The following is a 27,133-nucleotide window of genomic DNA, read 5'->3' as shown; positions in this document are numbered from 1 at the left end:
GCAACAAGATCTGGAAAATTTGGGCGGATGGGCTAAGAAGTGGCAACTGAAGTTCAACATTGACAAATGAAAAGTACTGCATATGGGTAGAAGTAACCCCAGAAAAACATACCAACAGTGTGTTACTACACTTAGGGTGGTAGAAAATGAAAGACACCTGGGAGCGATTGTGCATTCAGATATGAAGTTTTCTGAGCAATGCAGACAGGCTTCCAGAGCAGGTCATGGAGTATTGTCAATGATATACAGGAATTTTGCTAGCAGGGAAAAGGAGGTGATAATCCCTTTGTATAAGGCAATGGTCAGGCCATGCCTTGAGTAGTGCGTATAGGTCGGGAGGCCTCATTTTAGGAAGGATGTAGAGTTGCTTGAGAGTGTAGAGAGAATAGCAACAATATTGGTGAGGGGAACAAAGGGGTTCTCTTACCAAAAAAGGCTTAAGTTCTGCAAATTGCAGCTGCTGGACACTAGGCACCTGCAAGGTGATCTGATCGAGGTGTATAAGGCTTTGAATGGGTTGAGCACACTGAATTATGATGGGATTCTTCCACTTGCTCAGATTACAAACCTGAGGGGGCATAAATTCAAAATGAGGAAAGACAGTTGTAGAATAGATGTGCAGAAATTTGCCTTTAGCCAGCAAGTGGTTAATTGCTGGAGCAAACCTCTATCTGTTGTTGTGGAAGTCGATAGCTTAAATAAATTCAAGGAGGAACTGGACAAACTTTTAGAAGGAATGGTTGTGTGAAATTGTTTTTTTTTGGCTGTTGCTACAAACTGATACGCTTGCTTTCTTGCATCACATACTTCTATTAGTACTACTACTACAACAATGCCAACAAAAAAAGGGCTTTTTATAATTTGACACCTGACAATACATTTAAATTCAAAGGGGAAAAATGTGTTGGTGGAAAAAAAATCAAAGGCTCGCTTGATGGTGCTCGTATATGCAAATATGACCGGAACTGATAAAAAAAGAACTGTTCGTTATCGGAAAATCGTTAAAACCTCGGTGTTTCAAAAAAGTTAGGAAACTTCCTGTGGATTACACTGCAAACAAGAAAGCTTAGATGACTGTCTGTATTTTTTGGCAATATGTAAATGATTGGAATAAGGAACTATTCAAAAAGAAGAAAAATATTTTATTGTTAGTTGATTTATTGTTATTTTATTGTTAGTTAACTGTCCTGCACATCCCCAGATTCAAAATTTGTTCAACTTTAAGTGTTTCTGACTCCCAATGCGACATCAATTTTATACCCAATGGACATAGTTTAAAAGGATTTTATAAAAGATTTCTAGTTCTACATCTGATTAGTCAAAGAGAACAGAAACTTTTACTGAGTCTATATTGACATTGGATGCCATAAATTTATTGAATGATGCATGGAACAACGTTACTTCGACAACCATGTTGAATTGCTTCAAGAAATTGAAAATTAAATTCAAATGAAATTTCAATTGTAGATGAAGATGGAAACGAAGTAAACAACTTACCATTATTCAAATAGCTGCTATGTAACAACGTTGCAGGTTTTAATACAGATAACATCAATGAATTTGTATGAGTCGATGACAACTTAACCAGTGGCCTTCCTACAGAGTGTGACATTGTAGATGCTGTGCTCAACAAAGACGATAATGACGATGGTGAAGACGATATGTTGACAATTGAAAGTGAATCAAAATCAGTGCCAACAATCTCAAGGTGACACAGTGCATTTTTTTGAAGGAACTGAAGCAAGTAATGAGACTTAATGAGTTGAGTGTTTTAAGGGGAAACTTATGAAATATCAAAGTGAAATCTTGAAAACAAACAAATTTTAAGTTTATTATTAAATAGTATTGTTTTTAATTACAGAGAAATAAATTGTGTTTAGTATTAAGTGTATGGTCGTAAAATTACAGACAAATAAATTGTATTTAATATTAAGCGTACTGGAGTTTATACAAGCATATTAATACAAATAATATGTGGGTATATACTTATATTATTTTTTTCTCTCTATTTCTTTTGTTTTTTGAGTTATCTTTTTATCAAGTTATTGAGAATTTTAAAAAAATAGGAGTTACATTTAACTCATCACTGATATACAGTGTTCGTTGTTTAATGGCCCGAGAGGTTTCCCCATCGCTTTCATGGATATAGAGAGTAACAGTTATAATGAGGAAATTCTGTTGGTTCCTTGATGCTCATTATAACCACGTTCGACTGTATATAAATTTTTACACAAAAATCAAAATGTGCACTCCTGGACAATAAACTGAAATGATGCTAGTGAGGAAGTGTGCAACACTATGACATATGGGTTTCATGCACATAATTTCGAATTTGTGCATGTGATGGTGGACAAGGTGTCAATAAACATGCATGTAACTGGAAATAGATGTTGTAAGAGTGCATTATAGCAGGACAAACTGTATTTAGATTGCCATCTTACAAAAAATTAAATACTTCATATTATTCTTTTTATAAGAAATTTATACTTCAATTTATTAATACATTTTAATAGCAATTTGTCACACCTCACATTTAAACTGAATGTGGTCGAACTATCTTGGAGCCAAACGATATACAGAAAAGCTGCACTTTTGTGCTATAGTAGAAAGTGTTTCAGAATCAGCTCAGCAGACAATAAACATAATCAATAAAGATAACATGCATGATCTTTTATCAATATATAAAATCAGTTTTGTTGAAAATTATTACAATTCCAATCCCCACTGCACATTCCTGTGAATGGAATGTCCTTCTTGATTATAGATTAATTACAGCCAATGGCCAGATGTACAAATAAATGTAGATAAACCTAAAGAATGAATAACTGGTAAAAAAATAGGTCCTTGAGGTTGTCACAGACATTCTCTCAGATATGCCAGACAAGCTGTACTTGCTACCTGGGAGTCTAAAACGCTGATGGAACTGATATTCGGGTGACACTCAAGTCAAGTGGACCCAATTTCGGCGAAGTCCGGACGGTCTGTGACAGCCAAATCCTCTGCTTGCACCTTCACGATGGTGGGACTGTTAGTAATCCTGGATATAACCTCCATGCATAAGCACATGGTGGGTGACCACCCAGGTGTGAACCAACGTAAGCAGGGGTCGAGGTGTGGCGCCCACACCACATGGAGGAAATGCCGCCCCTCTATGTTACCAGGCAGTACTAGGTGGTAGATGACTCTCATCAACCGGTGAAATACCACCACTTTGCTTATTGGAGGCTTGAAGTGGTGGAACCCATGTTTAGTCTCTAGAGCTAAGTTCCGGTCAACCCTTCCCTATCTCTTCCATCATGCACTATGATTGATGACTTTTGAGGTTATGATGAACGTCGTGGCGAGATCCAATATTCCTTACATTTCGAGGGTACAGCTCTAAAACGGTTTTCGCAGGCCGGCCGCTAGTTAGTACACCGGACCGAACCTATTGGTAACTCTCTAGGAGGCTTCCGGATCAGCTAGTGTATAATCTTGCTACCTCTACTGTGCCAGATAGTGACTGGAGGGAGTCCGAGTAGTGTGTATGCGGGGAGCATTGTCGAGGCCACGTTATGTCAAGGATCTGGGTATATTCTTACCACATGTACGCCATATCCAAAAATTTCATTACTTCATACAGCATGTCCCACCCACTTTTTCTTACTATTGAATACACCATGAATTGCCAAACTAATAGAACAAGCTTATCTGCGAAAAGATCTAAATCTCCCAAGGATTTCCTAATTCATTTCACAAATATACGTGGTCTCAATTCTAATCTCAATGATGTCCATTTCCACTTGCAGTCTGCCAAACCCCATGTACTTTTTCTGACAGAATCTCAGTTATCGGTTGATTCAACTACTGCTCATCTCAGATGCCCAAATTATTCGCTGTATGATTCCTTTCGCCTCAAAGGTGGTACTTGTGCATATGTCCGTTCTGATATTCCCTGTCAGAGACTTGGCAATTTGGAATCTCCTCTCTTTGATCTTCTCTGGCTTAAAATCTCTCTACCTCATTGTGTCAAATTCATCTGTTGTCTCTACCGTTCCCCAAACTCCACTAATCACTTGGAGCTCTTTGACTTCCTCTCGTTGCAACTTGACTTTCTCCAGTCCAACTTTCCTAACAGTGAGGTAATTTTCCTTGGTGATTTTAATGTTCACAACTCCAGCTGGCTTCCGTTTTCTAGTCACACCGACCCAGCAGGTCGAGATGCTGAGGCTTTTGCAATTACTAATGACCTAGCACAGATTGTTCATTTACCTACAAGAATACCGGACAATCCAAATCATACAGCCAATACGCTTGATCTTTTTCTCACAAACAACCCTTCTAAGTACACGGTCGAAGTGAGAGGTCCTTTAGGCACTTCAGACCACAACTTGGTGATTGTCTCTTCTCCAATGGAACCTTTATCACATGGCTATTCCCAACCTCGTGTTGTTTGGCATTACAAGAATGCAAAATGGGATGACCTTCGAGACTTCTTTTCTTCTTTTCCTTGGTCGGATTACTGTTTCAAAACTCCTGATGTCAACGTTTGCTCAGATCGTGTCAGTGAAATTATTCTTGCAGGAATGGAATCCTTTATCCCACACTCCACTTTAAAATCTCGTCCTTTATCTAAACCTTGGTTTTCCAATAAATGTGCTAAGGCTGTTCAAGAGAAGAATGTTGCATATCGTAATTGGCTTGTTTCTAATTCTTCAGTTTCATTTTCTGCCTACACCAAAGCTCGCAACAATTGTAAAGCAGTTATTAATCAGTCCAAACTAGAGTTTGAACAGGCTAAGAGTAGAAAACTTGCTTCTTGCCCTAATGGTAGCCGAGCATTCTGGTCTCTTGCCAAAGCTATTGGCCGCTACTTTTGCCCATCTCTGCTTCCACCTCTGTCCAAACCAGATGGTTCTGTTTTCACTTCAGCCAAGGATAAAGCTGACCTGCTAGCATCCCATTTTTCTTCCAGCTCATGTATTAATGATCTTGGTAAAACACCTCCCACCATTCCCAACACGGTCCATTCAATGCCTCCTGTGGTCTTCCGTCAAAAGGATATCAGAAGGATTTTGATGAATCTTGATGCTAAGAAAGCTCCAGGTCCTGATGGTATTTCTCCACTTGTTCTCAAAATCTGTGCTCCTGAACTTACTCCTATTCTTTGCCACCTTTTTTCACTTTCTTATTCCAAAGGTGTTTTTCCTTCTTCTTGGAAATTTGCTCATATCCAGCCAGTTCCTAAAAAGGGTGACAAATCCCTCCCATCCAATTATCGTCCCATTGCAATTACTTCTACTCTTTCTAAAGTAATGGAGAAATCAATTAACCGCCATCTCTTAAACTACCTAGAAACCTTCCGTCTGATCAACGATCACCAGTATGGATTCCGTCAGTGTCGATCCACTGGTGATATTCTGGCTTATGTTACCCATTTATGGACTACTTCAATGGAAAGGTTCGGTGAAACCCAAGTAGTTGCTCTTGACATCTCAAAGGCTTTCGATCGTGTTTGGCATAAAGGTCTTCTAAACAAGCTTCCATCTTATGGTTTGCCAACTGTTTTTAGTAATTGGTTATTCAGTTTTCTCTCTGATCGCTCACTGAGGGTGATGGTAGATGGCTCTCTGTCTTCTAACTTCTCCACTAATGCCGGTGTCCCCCAAGGTTCAGTTCTTTCCCCCACTCTTTTCCTCTTGTATATCAATGACCTTCTTCCATTGACTGCAATCCTATCCATAGTTTTGCCGATGATAGCACATTGCATTCAACTTTCCATTTTGAGAAACCTTGCCCTGCTCAATCAGCTTCAACTTCTCGAAAATCTGCTACCAATTCCTTAAATGCCGATCTTCAGGTAATTCTCCAGTGGGGCAAAGACAACTTAGTTGATTTCAACCCTTCTAAAACTCAGTCTTGTCTTATATCTCGCAAAAAGGATTCTTCTGCTCCTATGCTTATCTTTAGTGACACTCCAATTTCTAGGCAAAAGGATATATCTCTTTTGGGAATTACCCTGACTTCTAATCTCTCTTGGCACAAGCACATTACAAATATTGCTTCCTCTGCATCAAAAACTTGGTTTTCTCTTTCGCTCTCGGCGTTACTTTTCTTCCAAACAGCTGCTCACTCTGTATAAATCGCAAATCCGCCCTGCCATGGAATATTGTTCCCACATTTGGGGTGGTGCCCCCAAAACCTCTCTCAGGCTTCTTGATTCCATTCAGAAGAGGGCAGTTAGGTTAATTAATGATTCATCTTTAACAGAGACTCTCCACTCGCTTTCTCATAGACGTACTGTTTCTGCTGCATGCCTCTTCTACAGATATTTCCATGGGCACTGTTCTTCTGAATTGGCTTCTATAATTCCCGCTCTCTCTTTCAAAACAGTCCGAACACATGCCGCCACCAGCCAACATCCATTTACTGTTCAACTTCAAACCCACAGAACCAACTTTTCATCTTTCTCATTTATTCATTCAACTGCCGTTTTCTGGAACAACCTTCCTTCATACGTATTTCCTGAAAATTACAATCTACAGAAGTTCAAGTCCAATGTCAACAAATATCTTCTTTCGTCTTCTCAACCTCCAACCCAAGCACGGTACTAAGTACTATAGGTTCTAATACCTCTCGTGTTTGGGGTTCACATAAAAAAAAAAAAAAAAAAAAAAAAAAAAAGCGAGCACAAAGGTAGATTTGTGCATGGGCATTAATATTTATTGTGTATTATAGCCAATGAAAATTTTAATAAATTCTAACATGAGCACTGAAATAAAGTTCATAATATGTAATTATAAACACAACTCACCCCTGTTGCTTTGGGTATTGTAAGAGGAACAGCATCTCCACCTAAAAATTAGGGCAATATTAAATATCAAAACAAAAAACATGTCATACAGAATTGAAAAATATGTGGTTATAATTTCTTTCCATGATTAATACATATTAAACTAATTAGATAGTATGAATCAGAGCTGTACTACTCAATATGTTCTACGTTGATAATAATATTAGTAAAATAATTTAGTTTATTATTTTACTAATATTAAACTAATAAACTAAATTAATATGCAATTAAACTATTTCTATTAATTTGTTTTTTAAGTTCTAGTATTTTGCAATTCATTTTTTATGGAATAATTAATATTCAACAGTGTGTGTGTGTGCACGTGCGTGCATGTGTGCACACATCAATTGCTTAGTCATGGCTTCCCAATTCATACGCTTAATTGCCATTTCTTTAAGCAGGATATTTTTTAAAAATAGCCCATTTACAATTATCAGATCATCATATACAGGGTTTGTTTGTTTGTTATTTGGTTTTTAGGAGCATTAGCAACTAAGGCCATATTGCTCCGGGATATGCGGTGGTCATTCGCTGACCTTTCCGCATCCTCCGTACTTGGTGGTCACAGGCTCGAACCCCGGTCTAATCAAGAAGCGTGTGCTACGCACTGCCCACCTGGCTACGGAGGCGCCTTATATACAGGGTGTCTCAAAAATATTGGTACAAACGTTTAGGGGAGGTAGGTAACATCTAAAGGAATGTGAATTGCATAGGAACTCATAACCAGAAATGTCACGGGAAAGTAGTAGCAGAGGCACAAGAAGCAGAAATGACACAAGACAGTGGCAAAAATTTATTTGACATAATATTAACAATGGAGTACAAGATGGATGCATTTCATGGTGTTACAACAGATGCTCAAAGGTTCCACCATGAGACACGATGCATGCATGACACCGACGCAGCATGGATTGGCAGATACGGTTGAACACACCTGGAGTTTCTTTGACAGCAGCAGCAGTACAGACAAGTCTCGCCACAAGATCCATTTCTGTCTCCACAGGCGATTCATAAACGATAGATTTGAGGACCCCCCCCACAGAAAGAAATCAAGGCTCGATAAATCAGGTGAGCGTGGGGGCCAGGCAACGGGTCCACCACAGCCAATCCATTGACACCCAAAACACCTTTTCAAATGGTCACGAACACACCTTCCATAATGGGCAGGCACTCCATTTTGAAACCAAATGTTGCATCTCAACATTTGCTGGAACATCGGCAAGTAACCCCGGTAGAACTCGACATTTGGTTTCATTTAGAACATTTGGTTTCAAATGTTGCGTCTCACATTTGCTGGAACATCGTCAAGTAACCCTGGTAGAACTTGTTCAAGAAAGATCCGATATTTAGCGCAGTTCATGCAAGATGGTAACAGGTGTGGGTCGACTAAGCAGTCACCGACCATACCTGCCCACATTTATTGCGAAGCGATGTTGTGCCGCATGAGGGCACACACCACGTGGGCCCTCTGCTAATCCATACACTAGGTGCATGTCTGCCAGCACACAGTTCGTATATCGATGCATGCTCTTCGTGCGACGACTACTGCTTGAATGAGTAAACCAGAAATTTTCCCCCTCGCGAACTGATGAACAGCGCCATGTACCGACTTACGGTGATGTGTCCGGTTATGGGTTCCTATGCAATTCACATTCCTTTAGATGTTACCTATCTCCCCTAAACATTTGTATCAATATTTTTGAGACACCCTGAATAAAATATCAGGGAAAAAAAGAAACAAAAATTCCCATATTACCTATCCATCCCCTCCAACAATCTGTCTAGTTCTTCCTTGAATTTATTCAAACAGCAGACAGAAGCTTGTTCCAAAAATCAATTGCCCATTGGCTTGAAAGCACATCTATCCTGCAACCATCCTTCCTAACTTAATTTGAATTTATGTCCCCTCGTGTCTGTAATCTGAGCAAGGGGAAGAATGCCATCAGCACTGAGCTTGCTCAATCCAGTCAAAGTCATAAACACCTCAAAGGGATCACCACACGTCTTTAGACATTACAATTTGCAGAACTAAAGCATTTCTTGGTAAGACCACGCTTTCATTCGTTTCACCAATTTCTCTGCCCCTCTCAGAACCTGTTCCAACAGTTCTATAGCTGCCCTAAAATGAGGCCTCCAGACCTGTATGCAGTACTCTAGATTTTATATTAAAATACACCCATAGGATTTTTTACAATCACAGTATGATCACAAACATGAGCTTACATATGAATTTTCTGTTTGGATTGTCTGTTAGACATTATCTGATTATGATTACTTCAGGGAGGATACAATTACAGATTTTTCTCTCTTAAAAAATATTAAGTCAGTTTTGTTTATAACAATGGCCCTGTTGTCTAAACTTAGCTGTCAAGAACATTTCCGTTTAACCAGAATATAAAGATCTAAAGTGTTTTTGTTGTTTTCACCTAGTTTAAACTACACTTTCATACTCTGCATTACTGGGAGGAATTGTTAAAATGTAAAACAAGACTTGGGGTAATTTGATATATTTCATGTATTCTTGTGAATTTTTAAGTTCCCAATCAAAGTCTTTCATGTGGAATAACATTGAAACATTACAGAAATCTAAATAGATGAAACTAATTTTTGTATACAGTTCCTTTGACTATCATAAAAGCTAATCAGATTGCTCAGAGAAGATCTCCTCAAGATGCTGATATTAAAACACATGGAAACATAGCAGTGATCATAGCAAATTAATTATGGTGAGTTACTGAATTTCTTTGAATGATCAAACACTATAACAGGAAAGTAGCAAAAGGATTGTGAACCTTTAATACACAAGATTCAGCAGTGGAATATGAAAATTAATATACAATTAAAGAAATACACTGGACTGGTGTTCAAAGAAAGCACATTTCTAACTCTTTTTCGCGATGGTATGTTACATTAATAACTAGCATCACAAATAGAAATATAAACAAAAGATATTAATAGTTAAGGCAAACTATTATAGTTAAGGCAAAGCTAAGTAATATTTGACAAGGGCACTCAAAATATTCCAACATGAGCATTTGGAACCTTTATACAATTTTGGAAAACACAACAATTGTGGCTGAAATGTTATCAGATGCCTTCAAAATTTGCTTCAGTTTATCATTTTAAATGGAAAACAAAATGAAAAGTTCACCGGGTGCAAACTGATATTTAGTTGAACCGCCTCTCGCCCTGATGAAAGCAGCACACCATTGAGGCATTGGCAGGATCAATTTCTGAAGATAATCACTGATAATTCGTGGTTCCAAACACAAATTATGGCTTCCTCATTGGTTTCTTTCTGGAAACTGCAGATTGCACACAATGCCAACGGTTCTCTATAGGATTCAGGTCCGGGCTGTTTCCTGGCCAGCTAAGAATTGTAATGGACTGTTCTTACAACCATTTTTTCACCTGTAACAAATGTAAACAACATTACTGTTGAACCTCTAATGCAGAAATGAGGCTAAAGTAACTACAGAAGTGCCTACTTACACTTTTTGCCCGACGACAAGAAGCAGAATCGTCCTGAAAGATGCAGTTACTTGGCAGTTTGAAACGGTCTCTAATGGTTGGCAGCAATTTGCCTTCCAATATAGCCAGGTATCAATTGGCATTTACGGAACCTTTTAAAAACTGCAGGTGACCTACACCGCCATAAAAAATGCACCACCATATCATTTGGCTGGTACACACCATACAATTTGGATGGTATTCTTCACCATGTCTATGGCAAATCGTTTGTCATCCATCAGAACCATGGAGGTTGAATTTCTTCTCATCCGAGAAAATAACTGACTTCCACTGCTCAGGGATCCATTTGACATGCTCCTTACACCAAATTAATTGGGCCTTTTCATTTTTTTGCGTGAGGAGGGGCTTTTTCTTAGGACGACGGGCTATAAGTCCATTTTTGAAGAGGCGTGTTCTGACTGTTACTGCACTTGCTACCACTCTTTTATGTTCTTCCCATTCTCTTTTCAGCTCAGACGAAGAAGCTTTATGGTTTTTAAGGCATAAGCACTTCAAAACGTGGTCCTGTTTTGGCACAGAGACTGATTTGCATCCGGTTCGTTTTTTCCTATCAGCAGAACCAGTATTCTTGAGTTTGTAAAAAAATCTCCTCATTGTCGAATGATTACAAGACACTATAAGCAATATGATGGGAAGAGCATCCTTCTTCACCTAAAGCAACAATAGCACTCTTTCTTCGTGGCGTCAACTGCACGTAACTCGCCATCCTGACAAGCAAGGAATGACTGCACCTCTTGCAGAGCATGCTTATATAGCTGACAGTAGCAGCTGATGCAATATTACATCATCACCTATGCTTGTCGATCTTATCTGATGCCATCTGTAAGAAATATTGCCATATACCTACCTTATTCGGTCAATAATTACAATTTTAAAGGGATGATGCACTTTCTTTGAACACGAGTGTATATGCCATCCATATTACACACGTTTATTGCTGCAATCAACATTAAGAGGTAATTCAAGGTTCACTGGTAGAGAAACTTTTGTTACCTAGTTTTGTTTTCTATTGCAATTGTGAAATTGCAGTAGAAAACAAAACAAAGTTGCAAATGCTTGATCAAAATGTTATCATAAATAGCAAGGAAATAATTGATAATAAATAGTTGAGAATGCACATGTACATACACCTTCATTACACAACTCATTTTTCATATTTAACTTCCTCGGTAAAGAGAACTTGAATGTTTGATGAGTACTCAAATTTTATATTCCTTTATCTTTTTAAACAACACCATGGAGCAAGTGTTTAATATTATTGGTTAAAGCAGCTTACTGTGGAAAAGAATAATTGACCATATGTACAATGCTAAAGAAGAAAACAAAACCAGACTTTAATGCAGTTAAGGATCATCTAATTCTGCTCCTTGGTGGTAAAGCAGTGGTGTTGGGGAGGGGAGATTGCAAACTGAAGCCTATGCTTATGTATAGCATTAGCATAGACATATGATGCAAGAAAGCAAGCTTATGCAGCACCAGCCAAAAAAAAAAAAAAAAAAGAAAAAAAAAACCTTCCCATTTCACCCCTCCATTGGTTCCAAATGACTGTCCAGCTCAGCCTTAAATTTATTTAGGCTAACAAATTCCACAACAAAAGATGGAAGTCTGTTTCACCAATCAACTACCGCTGGCTAAAGGCAAATTTCTGCACATTTTTTCTATTCTACAACTGTGTTTCCTCAATTTGAATTTATGCCCCTTAGGTTCTTAATCTGAGCAAGAGGAAGAATCCCATCAGAATTTACTGTTCTCAAGACATTATAGACCGCAATCACATCACCTTGCAGGTGCCTACTCTCTAGGCACTGCAATTTGCAGAACTTAGGCCTTTCTTGGTAAGAACACCACTTTGTTCCCCTCATCAATCTTGTTGCCCTTCTTTGTACTCATTCTAGCAACTCCACATCCTTCCTAAAATGAAGCCTCCAGACTCTGACCATTGCCTTGTATAATGGGATAATCACCTCCCCGTCCCTGCTAGAAAAATTCCCATATATCATTGACAAGACTCCATTACCTGTCTTGGCCGCCCATCTACACTGCTCAGCAAACTTCATATTTGACTGCACAATTACCTCAGGTCTTTTTCACTTTCCACTTCCCGGAGTGTAGTACCACACAGTTGGTACATTTCGCTTCAGTTATTGCTACCCATATGCAGTACTCTGCATTTGTCAATGTTAAACTTCAGTTGTCACTTCTCAGTCCATTTGCCCAACTTATCTAGATCCAATTGGAGTACTGTCTTTACTGTCGTTAAAAACCCTGACAACCTTTGTATCATCTGCAAACTTGGACTTTAAACCTGATATACCTTCATCAATATCATTGGTAAATATATAAAAAACAATGGGCCCAAAACCGAACCCTGGGGAACTCCACTAATAACATTTGTCCACGAAGGGCAGTGTCCATTGATTACCACTCTCTGTCGTCTCCCATTCAACCATCCCTTTATCCATAGTAGAAACTTTCCCTTAATGTCATAATACTCCAATTTGTACAGTAGTCATCCATGTGCAAAGTATCAAAAGCTTTCCTGAAATCCAAGTATATGATATCAAAAGTATTTTTAGCATAAACAGTGGATGGATTCCACTTATTTGGGCCACCGGTAATTGGGAAAACATGCTGTTTAATCGGGGCAGGAGACTGCAGCACTGGAGATAGTCAAGGATTTCTGAAGGTCACAGCCATAAAAACAATTAGCCTGTTTATTGAGCTTTTCTGTTAGTGTAATCTCTAATAAGCGGATAGTAAACTCGATCTTATTGAATTTGCGATAATACTGACAGCAGGAATTCTGTGGGTTATTATGATGAAATGTGTTTACACTTCCATGGAATCTTCAATCATATAAAACAAATAATTTTCAGAATCTTCTCTTCATTCCTATTTTTAAAGCTTCGTAACTTGTTAATCCGTTCTCACTTGCGCGTGTCGTGTTACTTGCAATTTGTGTGATTAGAATCGCTGTTTAATCGAATTAAAATTCAATTCACAAACGTGATCACAATGACCGGCACTTACTACACATCGTATAGTAAACGGTACTTTACTATGGCGAGTCCATTGTAACGTGATTTGATTGTACAGTGAACCAATTGTAAAGCGAGGGTCCATTGTATTTTTAACTATTTACATGAAACTTCGGATAATTGGGGCGGCCACTGAATCGAGCCAAAATGCACTAGTCCCAATGTGTCCCAAATAACCGAAATCGACTGTAGTTCCTTTGTGACCACATCATAGTTTCCAATCAAACTGGTCACACAAGACCTCCCTTTAACAAACCCACGATCCTGCAATGCTTCTCTAACCAGTGATTCCATTATTTTCCAGGGAACACAAGTTAAACTAACAGGTCTACAGTTATCTCTAAATAGGCCTACCAGGCTGGGACAATTCATATTAAACGAATTAGATTTTTACACCAGCCAGAATTAAAAATAAATACAAATCTTGTAAATGATTGGTATTTATTTTTAATTCTGGCAACATCAATTCATTCAGTACAACATCAATTACAAGATTGGTATTTATTTTTAATTCTGGCTGGTGTAAAAATCTAATTTGTTTAATAGGTCTACAGTTACTTGTCACCTTTTGAACCCCCTTTGTGAATTGGTGATACATTTGCATACCTCCAGTCCATGGAAGCTCTCATAATTATGGCTAAGGGTTTGCTAACTTTTTTTTTTTTTTTTTAAATATAATAAGTTTGGGAACTCAGCAAACTTTCTGTACTTTTCCTTATACATTAGGACATCATAAACATTATCTAAGCTGCTCCTATCTAACAAGAAACTATGCCTAATATCCTCATATAATAAACAAAATTTCATATGAGTGCCATTTTGAACTTCACCAAAATTACAGTAAGGAATTACAACCAAACGAAAGCTCTAAGGAATTACAACCAACCGAAAGCTCCTTTAAAAGGAGTTTTTCTTTAAAAGGCCTGTGTTAAGAAAGCTGTCACTGCAACATTAAATACCAACCAACCAAGGTCTTACTTTCACATTAACAACTTTGTTATACAGGACTTTATGCATTTATTTATTTATTTATTACAGAAGGCAGTCCCAGCCAGTAAGCTGGCTGGGACTGCCTGGCAACCCCACCACCTATTGCAATACTGCACAGGTAATTTCTAACATAACATATACTACCACTAGTTGGTTAGCATTCCTGTCACACAAAGATGGGCCAGGGATCATCTCCCAGGATAAAGATGATATTAAATACAACATCAATATAATACCCCGAAATCTGGAGGGTATGTCAGTTCATTAGTTCATATTTCAGTAAAATAGTAAAGCTGATTCATTCAGTAAAGCTAATTCAATAAGGCTGATTGATTTTGTAACCTGTAATAATCTACTGATTACAAAATACTTTCTTCCACATAAAGATTGCCACAAAAACACCTGATCAGCACAAGGCAACAAGTCAATAATAGTTTGCTGATACAAGAGTATTCAGAAGCTCTGAATTGGAAACTGACACTTTCTACTAGTTTCACCAGAAACTGGCCACTTTGATTTAGCATTAGTAGATGCAAAAAGGCAAGCTTATGCAGCATCAGCCAAAAAAAAAAACAAAAAAACGGCCCCATTTCACCCCTCCGTTCATTCCAAATACCTGTCCAGCTCAGCCTTAAATTTATTTAGGCTGTCAACCTTCAACAACATAGGATGGAAGTCTGTTACACCAACCAACTACCCGCAGGCTCAAGGCAAACTTCCGCACATCTAACCTACATCCATCTTTCCTCAATTTGAATTTATGCACTCTCAGGTGATTATTCTGAGCAAGAGGAAGAATCCCATCAGCATTGAGCATGCTCAAACCATTCAAGGCTTTATACACCTCAATCAGATCACCTCGCAGGTGCCTAGTCTCCAGACACTGTAATTTGTAAAAATTAAGCCTTTCTTCGTAAGAGCCCTTTGTTCCATTTACTAATCGTTTTGCCCTTCTCTGTGCTCATTCCAGCAGCTCTACATCCTTCTTAAAATGAGGCCTCCAGACCTATATACAGTACTCAAGGTGTGGCCTGACCATTGCCTTATACAAGGGGATAATCACCTCCTTATCCCTGCTAGAAAAATTCCTGTATATCACTGACAAAACACCATGAACTACTCGTGCAGACCGTCAGCAGTGCTCAGAAAACTTCATAACTGCCTGCACAATTACCTCAGGTCCTTTTCGTTCTCTACCAGTGTCAGTGTAGTACCATAGAGTTGATACGTTACTCTGGGGTTACTGCTTCTCATACGTAGTACTTTACATTTGTCAATGTTAGACTTCATTTGCCACCTCTCAGCCCATCTGCTCAACTTTTCTAGATCCTGTTGCAGCAACGTACTGTCATTAGTGTCCATAACAACCCTGCCAGCCTTCGTATTGTCTGTAAACTTGGACATTAAGCTTGATATACCATTACAAGTATCATTTATAAATACAGAAAACAACAATGGACCCAACACTGAATCCTGGGGGACTCTCCACTAATAACATTAGTCCACGATGAGCAGTGCTTACTACTCTGTCTTCTCCCACTCAACCATCTGCCTCCAACACCACACTGTTTCAATTTGCTCAGCAGTCTTCCATGCGCGACAGTATTAAAAGCCTTTCTAAGATTCAAATATATGATATCAAAGTTATTCCCTGCATCCAGTTCCTTTGTGACCACATCATAGTATCCAATCATATTGGTCAGGCAAGACTTCCCCTTAACAAAACCATGCTGTGTCCGAGTTATAACTGAAGTCTTGTCTAGATGATCCTGCAGTGCTTTAACCAGTGGCTCCATTAATTTCACTGGAACAGAAGTTAAACTTGTGTCGCCCTTTGATCCTCCTTTTTGAATTAGGGTCACATTTGCACATTTCCAGTCCCTGGGTGCCTCCCCTGAGTCCAAGGAAGCTCCCATAATTATGGCTAAGGGTTTGCTTACTTCCTTTGCTGCCTCCTTTAATATAACTGGATAGATCCCATCCACCCCCAGTGCCTTTTTTATGTTTATCTTCAACAATTTCTCCTCCACTTTCCTCTCAGTTATTACAAAATCAGCTAGCTCACTGCCAGTGTTTAATTCACCTCTGGCATTCCCCTCCCTGAATAACCCCTCATGAGTGAATGTAGATGCAAAATGCTCATTTAGTTTGTGAGCCACCTGAGCAAGATCATCAACAATTGAACAATCAATATCCAGTGGACCAATCTGATTATCCCTTTCGTTCCAGAGTTTACACAGGTAAAGAACTCTTTGCTGTTTTTCTTTGCATCCTATGCCAAAGATTTCTCATAATCTGGCTTTGCCTGCCTAATCTCCTTTGTGACTTGGTTACAGAGCAGCTTATATCTATCATAGGCTTCCATGTCGCCCATTAATTTATATGTATTCCATGCATCTTTCTTCTCTGCCATATGTTTCATTAGTTCACCTGACATCCATTTAGGCCTAAACCTTGAACAACATTTCTTAGTTAGTATGTAAAGCCTAGTAACTTCCGAGATAAATTCTTTGGATGCTTCCCATTTTGAATTTGCTGTTGATAACATCATCAGTTGGTCCCACCATGTAGAATTTAAATACTGTCTCAGACCATCATAGTCGCCTTTACGAAAACAAAAACCCTTCCCTTTACCCCTGATGGTAGTTACCTCTTTGAGTAAATCCCACTTCAGCACACTGTGATCATTGCCACCTAGTGGTTCCTTTTATATGCAGATTCTTAATGCATGAAGAATCACTACTGATAATCAGATCGAGAGTATTACTCCCTCTAGTTGCCTCCCAAACATGTTGATATAGAAAACAATCATCCAATAAATCCACAAAAGCATTGCTAATGTGTGAATGACCAATCCACAAATTCCAGTCAATATCTGGGAAATTGAAATCCCCCATTATAAGACTGATTTACTGGCCCACTATTTCCCTGAACAGTTTCTTATTATACTCATCAGAGTCAATAGGCCTATAACACACTTCTACTCTCAATTTTGATCTCCCAAACTGACTCAATAATGCACTGTCCACCCATGTCAACTGGCTTCTCTTCCTTAGATTTTGTGTTTCTTAACTAATCACATAACCCCTCCTCCCTTCCTATCCTTCCTGTATACATTGTACCCCCAAATTCCAGTTCTGCATTCCTTATATCTGTGTGACACTGATATCCCAACAATATCTGTCTTTGATGTTTTGAGCAATACCTGAAATTCATCAAATTTATTTACCAAACTCCTAGCATTGGTGTACACGCAAGTACAGTCTGTCCTCGTATAGCACGATAGTTGTGTTCCTAGAAACCCTCGTGCAATGTAAAATCGTGCAATATAAACAACAGGCCCTATGGGAAAAGTGGGGTTAGGTGCCGACCACCCAAGATTGAACACACATTTGGAACCAAAACATTACCAAACACAATAAATAATCGGGTAATTTTAATCGTTATAAAATACTTAAGTATTTTATAACGATTAAAATACGTAATAAAAATATAAATATTTTTATTATAATATAATAAATAATAAATATTTTTTATTATTTATTATATTATAATAAAGTATTTTTAGTATAATACTGAAAAAGTATTTTTTACGAATAAAATATGTATTTTATCCGTAAACAATTTATTATATTAAATAAAATAGTCGTAATAAAATACTTACGTATTTTATAATACGTAAGTACAAATTTGTATAAATTATAATACGTAAGTCGTAATAAAATGCTTACGTATTTTATTACGACTATTACGTAATAAAATATTGCTAATGCTTTCGCTTCTATCGTAAGCAAACTTGTTTTTTTGTTTGATTTTCTATCCAAACAGGTGACAGCCATTCCATCTCTTCCAATTCTTTGTCTTAATCTAATGGATAATGTGTTGTTCCTGCTATGAAAGTTGTTTTTATTTTCTCCGCATTCTTTGTAATTCTTGGCGTTGCCTCATTTAGGTCTGTATCACGTGCAATATCACATGGTCTTTCATTTCGCTCAAAGCGTTTCACAATTTCATATTTTTTTTCTCTATCGACAGAGGCGGACTGGCCATAAGCCTTACCGGGGAAACCCCGGTGGGCCGGAGGCCGGTGTGATTTTGACCATAAACCGCAGTATGAGGCCACTATAAATTTTCCCGGGTAAGAATTTTTGACCCGGTCCGCCTCTGTTTATCGATATTGCTTTTTTTTTTTCTCTCTGAATCTGCAGTGTCTTCACCAGGACGCTTCCTTTTCACACCTTTTAAGTATTTTACTAATTTTTAGGGAATAAAACGCAATTACAAAACGAGGAGGCACGCTTGATACACATAAATAAAGCTGAGCGCATGTAGCAACTGAATAAACAACACCGTAAAGGCCGAGATACATTATTAACACCCCACATTTTACTAAAGCACATTTCTGGGGGTTTCTACCATAAAACAATAAAAACAATTTCCAGTTGCGTTTCTGCTAGTGAAATCTGTTATAAACTGGTAGTAAACTCCATCTAATTGCATTTGCGATTATATCGATAGCTGTAATTGTGTTGGTTTTCACGTTATTATGGTGAAATGTGTTTCCCCTTCACTGATATAAAACACATAAATACATTTTCAGAATCTTCATTCCTATCGTGTTGCGTTCAGTTGGGGTGATTTCGCGTTCGACTGCCATTTCTTGTAAACACAAAGGCGAATCGTGCATAAGCGAATTCGGTTCGTGTTATATAAGATAACGTTCCCCTATTTATAAATCGTGTATGATCGAATTCGTGTAATGTAAACACGTGTTATACGAGGACCGACTGTATACATGCACTTCCTATTCTTAGCTACCCTAACACAACCCATGTGTTAAATTGTACCGCAATCACTCCCAGCAGTCTCTGAAATACCCTGCATCTTGTTTTCCAGGCTACTGCTCATTCCAATAGAAGCCATGCAAGAATCACTTTTACCTCTGCAAGCGGCTCCTATTAATCTATTAGTCCTTGTATCCCAAGCTAGCAGTTTTCGAACCCACCTAATGCTTCCTGATAGCATCAGCAAATATTCTTGCACCCTTTCTATTTAAGTGTATCCCATCCCTGTAGAAGCAGCTTCTCCTGTTAACAAGTACAGACCAGGCTGAAAAAAAAAATTCTACACCTTGAGCCTTACACAATCTTTCCAGGGCCAAATTGATCGACTAGGCTCTCATCATATACTCCCTCCTATCATGTTTTTGGCAAAATTGCAAACACTTTCAAATTCAACCCTAATACACAGCTTTTTTTCAACAGTGACTTGTACTTGTTAAGTAATTCCACCGGTCTCCTACTCTTAATATCATTAGTGCCAACGTGTAGAACAATATCACCCTTTGTGCCCTTAAAGATATCTGCTCTACAATGTCATCAACCTTTGCCCTGGCAGACATACCCTGGTCCTGTTCCACCTATCCGTTTTACATTCCATGTTCCCAGTTTCCCTGACAACAGAGTCACCAACAACTACTAGTTCCTGTGGGACCAGCGCATTCTGCCTTGGGGGTTGCAGCTGTGTTGCGTGATGATCAAGTGCAAGCTCTGGCATTAATGTGGGCAGCTGAGAGCTTGATGGGCTCTCCATATAGATCCTTCGAGGGCATCCACCCTGATCTTCAAGCTCTCATATAGGCCCATAACGACGCTGAGTTGTCACCTGATTTCCTCACACTTCTTACATCGCACGCACGCACGCACACAAAGTCATTCCCCTTGGTAATATCATGTCCCATACCTGACTGCTCCACAAATATCAAGCAAGCAGTGCATTTTAAAAGGCTGTGATTCAGAGTGCAACTGCCCACCTGAGTTCTCCCTGAGTTACAGCACTTCCATTAGCTTGGGCTTTTTGCTTTGCTGCTCTGAATCATAATTTCGATTCAATAAAATTTCAATTTCCGTACAAAATTATAACACTAAACTTGTATCCCAAGGCAGTTATAACACTATCTACCTTGTTTCTACTAGTTTCACCAGTTGTCAGTTTCTACTAGAAAGTAGTCAGTTTCTTTTTAGATTCCCATAACAATGGTTGAAAACAAAGAAAAAACTAATAGAAACAAAGAGTGTTTCAAAGCAAGCCTTTTACATGACCTTATATCAGATGGCTTTTCCAACAGAGGTTTAAATAGATACAAACTAGCAAATCAGTCAAAGTAGAAAGTACACAAATTTATTATTATGTTAATACCACTCTTATTCCATGTGACACTAAATGCTTTTAAGAAATACTTAAAATCAGCTGATGACAAAAGTGAACATAACAGGTAAAAAGCCACAGCCAAAAGAGAAGTCAGAAAAAGGATTTCACATGCTATCAGAGTAGTTTTAATATAACAATAACCTTAACAGAAAACAACCACATATTGTCCTTCCCTAACTATATTGTACACACATTTACAAAATATTAAAACATGTAGCATCTGAAAGTTTATGCAATAAGAAAAGATGGCACTCTGTAAGAAGTCTACAACAATGGGATAAAGAAATTTCAAAAATAATAGAAGATAAACTTAAGAAATATTTATCAACAAAATCGGCTGATGATAAAAGTGAAAATAACAGGGAAAAAGCCATAGCCAAAAGAGAAGTCAGGAAAAGGAATAGAGAAAGCCAGATTAACTTTGTCTCAAACTTAGAAAGAGACCTAACAAAACAAAATGTGGTTACTTACAAAATCTTAAATAACTTAGATCAGAAAACAATAGAAAATATAAGAATTAATGTGACAGATAAATCTACATAGATGCAATACTTCCAGAACCTTTGGACACATAGGACAAAACAATTAGCAACTCCAAGATCCAAAAAATAATTTAGAAGAAATTCCCATACAAGAAATAAATGAACTATTAAAAAAAGTTTAAAGAACAAAAATTCTCCAGGAGAAAATAGCATCAACAGAGTCATTCAAATATGCTGACACTTTAAAATTCAGACTTATGAACATTCTAAAGTGAATGAAGCACAGTAAAGCCCCCCCACCAGAATCCTGGCAGAATGTTGTAGTCATTCCAATATATAAAAGAGGCAATTGCAAAGACTGAAAATTACAGAGGAATAAGTCTCCTTAATAGTGGCTATAAACAATTGCAAAAATAACAAAAAAATAAACTAGATAAGTATTATAGTGATAAAACTGGAGAAGAACAAAATGAATTTTGAAAAACCTTTTAGATCTTGTGCAGATGGATTTTTTACTCTGAAATTACTAACTGAAAAACACAGGGAGTTTAATAGACAAATACACATAGCATTCTTTGTTTATAAGAAAGACTGAGTGTGGAAAGAAATAAACTTTTAGAAATACCAGCTGATGATGAAACTCCCAACCAAATAATAGTTGCAATCTGTAATATATATCTCCATGTTAGGCAAAGAATTATTTATAAATTTTCAAATTACAGATAACTTAGTTATTAATAATACTATATATATATATATATATAGTATTATAGACAGAACTCAATTGCAGTTAAATTGGGAACAGTAATACATCAAATTAGAAACCAATAAATTGTTGCATCCGATAAGGATGGCCCCTATTTCCACTCCTTTTCAACATATACATCAATGTCATTGTCAGACACTGGAGATTAACAATCCATGGAAGTATTACATTAAAAAAAAATTTATAATTACCTCGATACTTTAATATATGAAGACAAGTTACAATACTCAATACACCATCTATACCTTACCGCAAAAAAATTTAACATGGAAATATTAACTTCAAAAACAAAAATCAGCTTTTCAAAGAAAATATTCCGTACGAAACAAAATTTATGTCGGTAATACAAATATTGAACAAATAAATTGTTTTAAATATTGCAAATATTGTATCTTGGCTACAGCCCGACTTATGAAAAAGCAAATGATATTAGTAACAATCAACATTATTACAGAGAACTTTAAAAGTATACAAGACACTAGCCAGACCAATACTCATATGGGCGTCTCCATAGCCAGGTGGGTAGGAGCAGCAGCAGTGCGTAGCACACGCTTCTTGATTAGACCGGGGTTTGAGCCCATGACCACCAAATACGGAGGATGCGGAAAGGTCAGGGAATGACCACTGCATATCTCCAGAGCAATATGGCCTTAGTTGCTAATGCTCCTTAAAAAAAAAAAAAAAAAAAAAAAAAAAAAATAACCAGTACTCAATACAGTAATACCCCGACTTACGCGAACTCCGAGTTACGCGGTTCTTGATTTTTTCGTTTGGTGCATATCTAAAATTAGCTTATCAGTGATTTGGAAGTCAAATCATAAAGCTTGGGTGACAGCTTCCATTTTTGAGGACTGCTTTGGTCACCACTTTATACCCGAAGTCGAACGTTATTGGAAGTCTAAACAGATTCCATTTAAAGTGATGCTTCTTATTGACAATGCACCTGGTCACCTTCCTGCCACCCTAATTAATTTCAACCCACGCGTGAAAGTTGTGTTTTTGTCTCCGAACACAGCAAGCTTGCTTCAACCGATGGACTGGGGAGTTATCAAAACATTCAAGGCTTACTACACAAGGCGTTCGTTTGCACGTCTGAATGAAGCTATGAGACAAAATAGTGAATTATCTATTAAAGACTTTTGGAAACAATTCAATGTTTTAGATGCTGTAAGAATCATTGAAGAATCTTGGGATGAAATTCCAAAAAAAAACATTGAATGGTGTCTGGAAGAAACTTTGTCCATTCCCCCCCCCCCCCCCAAAAAAACGAGACGAAAACAACGCCAGAAACTGATCATGTCGCTCATGTGATAGACGAAGTTGTTAATCTTTCCAGGCAATTAGATTTGGAAGTCAATGGTGATGATGTCAACGAGCTGTTGGAGTCACATAGTCAGGAGCTGACAATGAATGAGCTCAGAGATGCGTGAGCAAAATGTCACTGAAGTATCCAAAACTTCAGACCCAGTTCCACCAGAAAAGCATATGACAATTGCAAGCTTGACAGAAGGTCTCAGCTCGATTGAAAAGGGCTCAAAAATTTTAGAAAACAGACTCCAACGAAGAACGCGTTATAGCTACAAAGCAAGGAATAAAAAAATTATTAGTTTGCTACAAAGAAATTCTGCGTGAAAAAAAGAAGGCGCTGTGTCGTCAGACAAATTTTTTAGATTTTATGAAGCCATCGACATAGAAATAACTTTTTTACGTAACTCATTTATTTTTTTAATACATATTTTGTATTAATATGTATAAAGAACTGCAATTTTATTAAATATTTTTCTTCTAAACTAGTGTTTTTGTTAGTCCTTGGTTCCAATTAAACAAAATTTATATGTATATATATGCAAAGTTGTACCCCGACTAACGCGAATTCGACTTAAGCGATTTTCGTCGGACCCACCTATCGTGTAACTTTGGGGTATTACTGTATATGAAAGTGAAGCCTAGACCATCAAAGTACAAGATGAATGCCAAATCACTTCAGCTGAAATAAACTTTTATGAGAAAACTGCAGGATTTATGCTGTAAGACCACATAAAAAACAAAGACATACTAAACCAGTGGTTTTTTCAATCTTTTTTTAATAACGGCACCCCTAAGTAATTTATTTTATTTTGCGGCACCCCTACTCAATTTTCTGCCTGTTAGATCCGACTCTCTCTCTCTCTCTCTCTCTCTCTCTCTCTCTCTCTCTCTCTCTCTATATATATATATATATATATATAATATTAAAAAATACATTTCATAATACAAATTATATATATACAGTATATAATTTTATTCTTTATATAGAGGTACTAAGTAAACATCAATTATAGACCACCACAAAATTAAAAAGATACTCTACATCTTTTTATAATGAAATAAATATATAAATTAAAAAATAATAATAAGTTTAAGTAACTTAAACCCAAATTATGTGGCACCCCTGGAATGTTGTTGTGGCACCGTAAGGTGCCACGGCAACCCGGTTGAAAACCACTGTACTAAACACACTAGAAATGGCACCCATAACAGAATGCATCCAAGAATACAGACAGAAATGGCTACATGTAAAAAGAATGGATAAAACCAGGATACCTCGTCAGATTCTCTGATACATCCCTAGAAAAAGAAGAATTCCAGAAAGGCCAACCAAGAGATGGCTGGGGACAGTAATAGGCCACCTATCTGATAGGATGATGATGATAAAACAGTAAATAATATCAAATAATAAAATAACAACAAATATAATATCCCCAATTAGGAGGATATGTCAGTTAATTAGTTCACATATCAACGAGACAGCTATTCTGCACTAAAGCTGATCATAAGTCTGCTGGTCGTGATTAGATATTGTTGTAGATGGGTTTTAGGAGCATTAACCACTAAGGCCATATTACTCCATATAGGCTGTCTGTAAATTGCATGTGTTTTCTGTGGCCAATTTGCTGTTTGATGGATGAAAAACCCCATGCTACCTTCAGCTGAGACCATCTCTCAGCCATGTTGTGAAAAAGGCCTATAAAAATTCCTCCCATCATCGACGGTTTCGAACTGAGGTCTTTTCCACCTGGTGTTGGGAGTACGGTGATTCTTCCAACTGTGTTACCCACAAGGTCATCTTGACTAGAGGATAAGTCCTTCTCACAAAGAAATATTTAACTGTTACACTTTACCACAGAAAGTTCACTTTGCACTTCACTACATAAAATCGCAATCAGGATAGGTTAAGAACTTTGTAACTACAATAACATATGCAGCTATTGAAGCCCTGATCAAGAATAGTTGTTGTTGTTGTTTGGTTTTTAGGAGCATTAGCAACTAAGGCCATATTGCTCCGGGGATATGTGGCAGTTGTTCCCTGACCTTTCTGCATCCTCCATATTTGGTGGTCACGGGCTCGAACCCTGGTCTAATCAAGAAGCGTGTGCTACGCACTGCTGCTCCTGCCCACCTGGCTATGGAGGTGCCATCAAGAATAGTACTGCTCAGGAAATAGAATGCAATCTATATGCAAGTCCACGAAGTAATGGAATGAACATGGGATGTACCATCCTTTCATTAACTATTAAGGAATACGCAGCTCAGTAGTAGATAAATCTGAACCAACGCAACAATTTGCTATTCAACTGTTGCCATCACAAGCAGCAAGCTCACTGTGGCAGTCAAACCCTCCATAGGAGACTCTTGGTTGTTATATGTTGTTGCACAGACCCCTTGTCCAAACTAATCCTGCTTTAGCTCCAACAACAAGCACTTTCTACTAAAAACCTGGGTTGCAGATACTCAGAAAGCTGCAAAATTCTTTGTAGCAACAAGCTGTTCCTCACATCCAGGCCCCAAGGATTGCAAGTGTGAGGCCTACTCAACATATTCCTCCCTGAGGTCTTCATATTCCTGACACACACACATATAAGACATATTCCCAATCTCTGCAAGTCCACAAAAACAGTGCATATGCTCACTTATCCCTAATTCATTTGGAGCACTATCCTCATTTGTATAAACTACACATACACCAAAGAGAATTCTTGATTTTCTAACTCCACACAAACGCAGACACAGCAAACAGTGCAGAACAAATCCAATGCTATCACAGTTAAGTCATTATTCAACTAAAGCAATCCAGAGTTGATGCTGGTTGCCAACAAGAATCCCATCACCCTTCCATCCAACTCATATGGCTCCTGTATACAAACAACATCAACTCAATTAGCATTACAGGCTAGTCTCAATTCATCAGTCACCACCTGAGAATGTTTTCCCATTTCTATTATGCAATCCCTCCTTCTCAGCACACAAATTTTTTGCTCTTACTCCTCCTTAATCATTAGACCCATAGTCCTTTCTTCCAGTGTATTGCATCTACTAATTAAATGTGCAATGATATGCCAATCCAACATCCATTCATTCAGTGACCAATTGTCATTCCTTCTTATACTCTGGGCGCAGTTTATCACATTCTAAATGGTTTGCCTTGCATTCGTGGGACATACAGTTAGCACAACATGGCTGCCTATGCATACCGTTACAATGAGTATGCCACAAATTGGTTCACTGCATCAGCAAGTTCTCGCAGTGTGGCCAAAGGTGGTCAATGATAACAATTTCTCCTTGTCTACTGCAGTATCCACATCACAAATAATAACTTTGGGTCCAAGACACTGGATTAAATCGTTACTCTTTATCTGTTCCACATAGTGTTCACTCTCCATTTACAATCCAATTCCTCTTTCCGCTACCTGTCTTACCTTTCTTGCTCTTACCATTTCTAACATTCCTCTCATCACCTTCCCCACTACATCTCTAACATCTTTATCGGTTTTCAACGTTGAATTATTCTTAGCTTTAATAAGAATGCAATGGTTTTCTTCAAACCTTAATATTAGTCTTCACCAGTCCTGTCTTTTTCTCATCAGTCACTACTCCTGCAGAATCTGAATTCCTAATAACATCACTGTACAGCATCTCCCTTCCCAGTTTGTAATTCTTATTTGAATGGGTATTGAAGGTCATATTCTGTAATTAGTAATGCAAAATATTTTCTTTAAAGCTTTCATTTTGGACCACTAACTCAATTGCAGCACTTCCCAGAGTCTCTCCTCTGTGATAAGATTTCGCTTACTGCCACTCTACTGATAACATTTTCTTTATCAAAAAGAAAGGTCATGTATACTTGATCATAACATGTTAGTAATATCAGTTATCATGTATAGGTATGGCCTGCCATGACTATCATCACAAGTGGTAACACTATGATTATCCCATGAATCTCAAATGATCTCATCCAGTTTGAAGT

The 27,133-nt window shown here is 37.8% G+C and overlaps 1 protein-coding gene across 7 annotated transcripts in view; it reads right to left on the bottom strand.

Moving 5' to 3' along the window:
• Lasp (LIM and SH3 domain protein Lasp) overlaps positions 1-27,133 on the bottom strand; it is a 280,500-nt gene that overhangs the window by 12,485 nt on the left and 240,882 nt on the right. For all 7 annotated transcript variants that reach the window (XM_090388896.1, XM_090388900.1, XM_090388895.1 and 4 more), the window contains one exon: positions 6,794-6,834. In XM_090388896.1, the coding sequence (XP_090245022.1) occupies positions 6,794-6,834 (41 nt within the window). The remainder of the gene's footprint in view (positions 1-6,793; positions 6,835-27,133) is intronic.

Source organism: Mastigoproctus giganteus, chromosome 14, assembly GCF_048544385.1.
Source record: "Mastigoproctus giganteus isolate SK-2022 chromosome 14, ASM4854438v1, whole genome shotgun sequence".
In the NCBI taxonomy this organism is placed as follows: Eukaryota; Metazoa; Arthropoda; class Arachnida; order Uropygi; family Thelyphonidae; genus Mastigoproctus; species Mastigoproctus giganteus.
The sequence above is the reverse complement of the archived record's forward strand: the minus strand, read 5'-3'. Positions and strand labels throughout refer to the sequence as shown.